The sequence below is a fragment of the Pinus tabuliformis genome, chromosome Q, assembly GCF_031772625.1.
Source record: "Pinus tabuliformis cultivar Carrire ecotype Pingquan chromosome Q, CPIR1, whole genome shotgun sequence".
Lineage (NCBI taxonomy): Eukaryota > Viridiplantae > Streptophyta > Pinopsida > Pinales > Pinaceae > Pinus > Pinus tabuliformis.
In genome coordinates, this window is record NC_142296.1 from 490,491,106 (window position 1) to 490,493,227 (window position 2,122).

The 2,122-nt window shown below is 33.4% G+C and overlaps 1 protein-coding gene across 1 annotated transcript; it reads left to right on the plus strand.

Moving 5' to 3' along the window:
• The first annotated feature begins 1,364 nt into the window (after positions 1-1,364).
• On the plus strand, positions 1,365-1,914 carry LOC149220316 (uncharacterized). The gene has a single exon (XM_089382789.1). It carries the CDS (start codon positions 1,418-1,420, stop codon positions 1,754-1,756), a length of 339 nt encoding a protein of 112 aa, XP_089238915.1. The 5' UTR covers positions 1,365-1,417; the 3' UTR covers positions 1,757-1,914.
• Positions 1,915-2,122: the final 208 nt, after the last annotated feature.

The following is a 2,122-nucleotide window of genomic DNA, read 5'->3' on the forward strand; positions in this document are numbered from 1 at the left end:
CAAACTCCTTCAAAATGTGGTCAAACTCAAAATTTTGATCTTGCAACAGAGGCAGCCTGCAATTACCTCTTAAAATTCAACCCTGTTCCACATAAATTTCATCACATGTGTGAGCTAGAAATTTCATCACATGCATGAGCTAGAAATTTCATCACATGTATGAGCAATAGTAGGGTAGAAAATTTTGATTTTCTTCTTATGTATTGACTTCCTTCTCTCTCCTTTGACTTTGGCCTTCTTTCTTCTTTGTTAGGTGCATAAGATACTAAATGATGTGATGATTGAATGAGCACTCCAAGAGGTCCTCCTATCTCACATATATAGCTATCGTGGAGGGTTGAATAGGTGCCACTAGGTCGACTTCACCATGGAGGGCCCACTTGATCATCTTATGGGCTTAATACTTGAAAATAAAATTTCAAATTCTCTTTCTTACAAATTTTCAAATAGGACACGACTCAAATTAATTTTCTTTTGACTCTAACCATGAAGAACATGCTTTGGCAAAAATATAAATATAATAAATATAGCAATGATAAATTTATACTAGTTCTAACACCAATGATAAAAATAAAGAATATTGTGTGCATCTAAATTATAATATTCAAATGACATGAATAAATAAATGTTGAATGTGACTTGAATGCAATTTAAAAAAAAAAACCATCATAAAATTTTTACTTGACATGCCATAGTGTCCTTCAAATTTATACCTTGTCTCCCCCATAATTTTTACTTTTAGATTTAATTTTTAAAATGTTATAAAATAAAATTAAAATAAACTATTTATAAAATATTATGGTTTTAAAATGAGTTATGGTTTTTGGGCATGTGGTATTGATAATCCATGGTATTGACTTATGATAACAAAATTTATTTTCGTATTAAAAATAAAAAATTAGATAAATCTTATTTAATATTTTTCCAATCATATATAACTTATATATTAATTATTTATTAATAATAATAATAATTTAAAATAAAATTATTACTTAACTCGTTTTATGATTAAATTATTTAATCATAAAGAGTATTTTGATTATTATCATAAATTAATGCAAATTTAAATTTGTATCAACTATTCAATTTGAAATTAATATGAGTAAGCTAACAAAGAAAAAAACGGATTTACTTTGTTGTTGACTGAGTCATCCACAAAATATGTGTTTATCTCCCATCCCGCACTGTCACTCGAAATACCAGTGATTTGTCAGCAGTTCGCTTCACGGCTACATAGAGCCCGAGATTCCCACAAGTTGAACATTTCAAAGTTACGCGTGTAATAAAGCATGAAAGTTTGAGGCCACGTACAGGCAATTGTAACAACACGTAATCATTTCTGTTCGGCCATTAAAAGGAGTTGAAACACACTGAAACCGCAGTGAATCTGAACCAGTGAAGGGCGAGCTCAACCGAGATGAATCAGCGAAGGGCAAATTTGGTGACGCGAGTTGTGCTGGGTACCATGCCGAGTATGGATTCTTTTGTTCCCTTGTCAGGACAAATGCACACTGTTCGTCGAGTCAGCAACGTAAAAAGCAGCAGCACAGGCGAAGAAAAAGAAAAGGAAGGGGGAGATGCAGGTCCGGCAACTTCAACATCAAGTGGGTATGGGAAAGTCCAGGAAAACCCTCGCGGTGTGGCAGAGGAACAACAAAAGGCTTGGAAATCCCAACAGGAAAATGATGATTTGCTGACATTCAAGGACGCTGATCTTGACATGTCCAAGAGAGCTCACCCTTCCGGTGGTGGCTGAAATTATATCAAACTCATCTCTGCTTTGCTGAAATACCAGGCATTCTCCCTTCATTTACCTGTATGTGAATATCTATAGGGTTTTTTGTGGCAAGCAGTATATTCAGTTTTTGATACTTAATAAAAGAGATATGTATATGTACTGTTTATACCTGATGACAGAGATGAGCTCTACGGTATCAGCGGTAATCCTAGAAGCCATTTTAGCAAAAAAACTGGTTCTATTTTGGTTGGTTATGGCCATGTTTGGAAATGAGGGTTGTTCAGGGACTATAATTTAAACTTCAATAAGGGAAAAGTTTTTGGGAGTAGACATCTTTCTAATACTTTAATATTTTTTTCTGTAATTATATCTTTTAAATAGATT

What these genes read in the sequence shown, in the direction of transcription:
- LOC149220316 (XM_089382789.1), top strand. Translation starts at nt 1,418, where the DNA reads ATGAATCAGCGAAGGGCAAATTTGGTGACGCGAGTTGTGCTGGGTACC.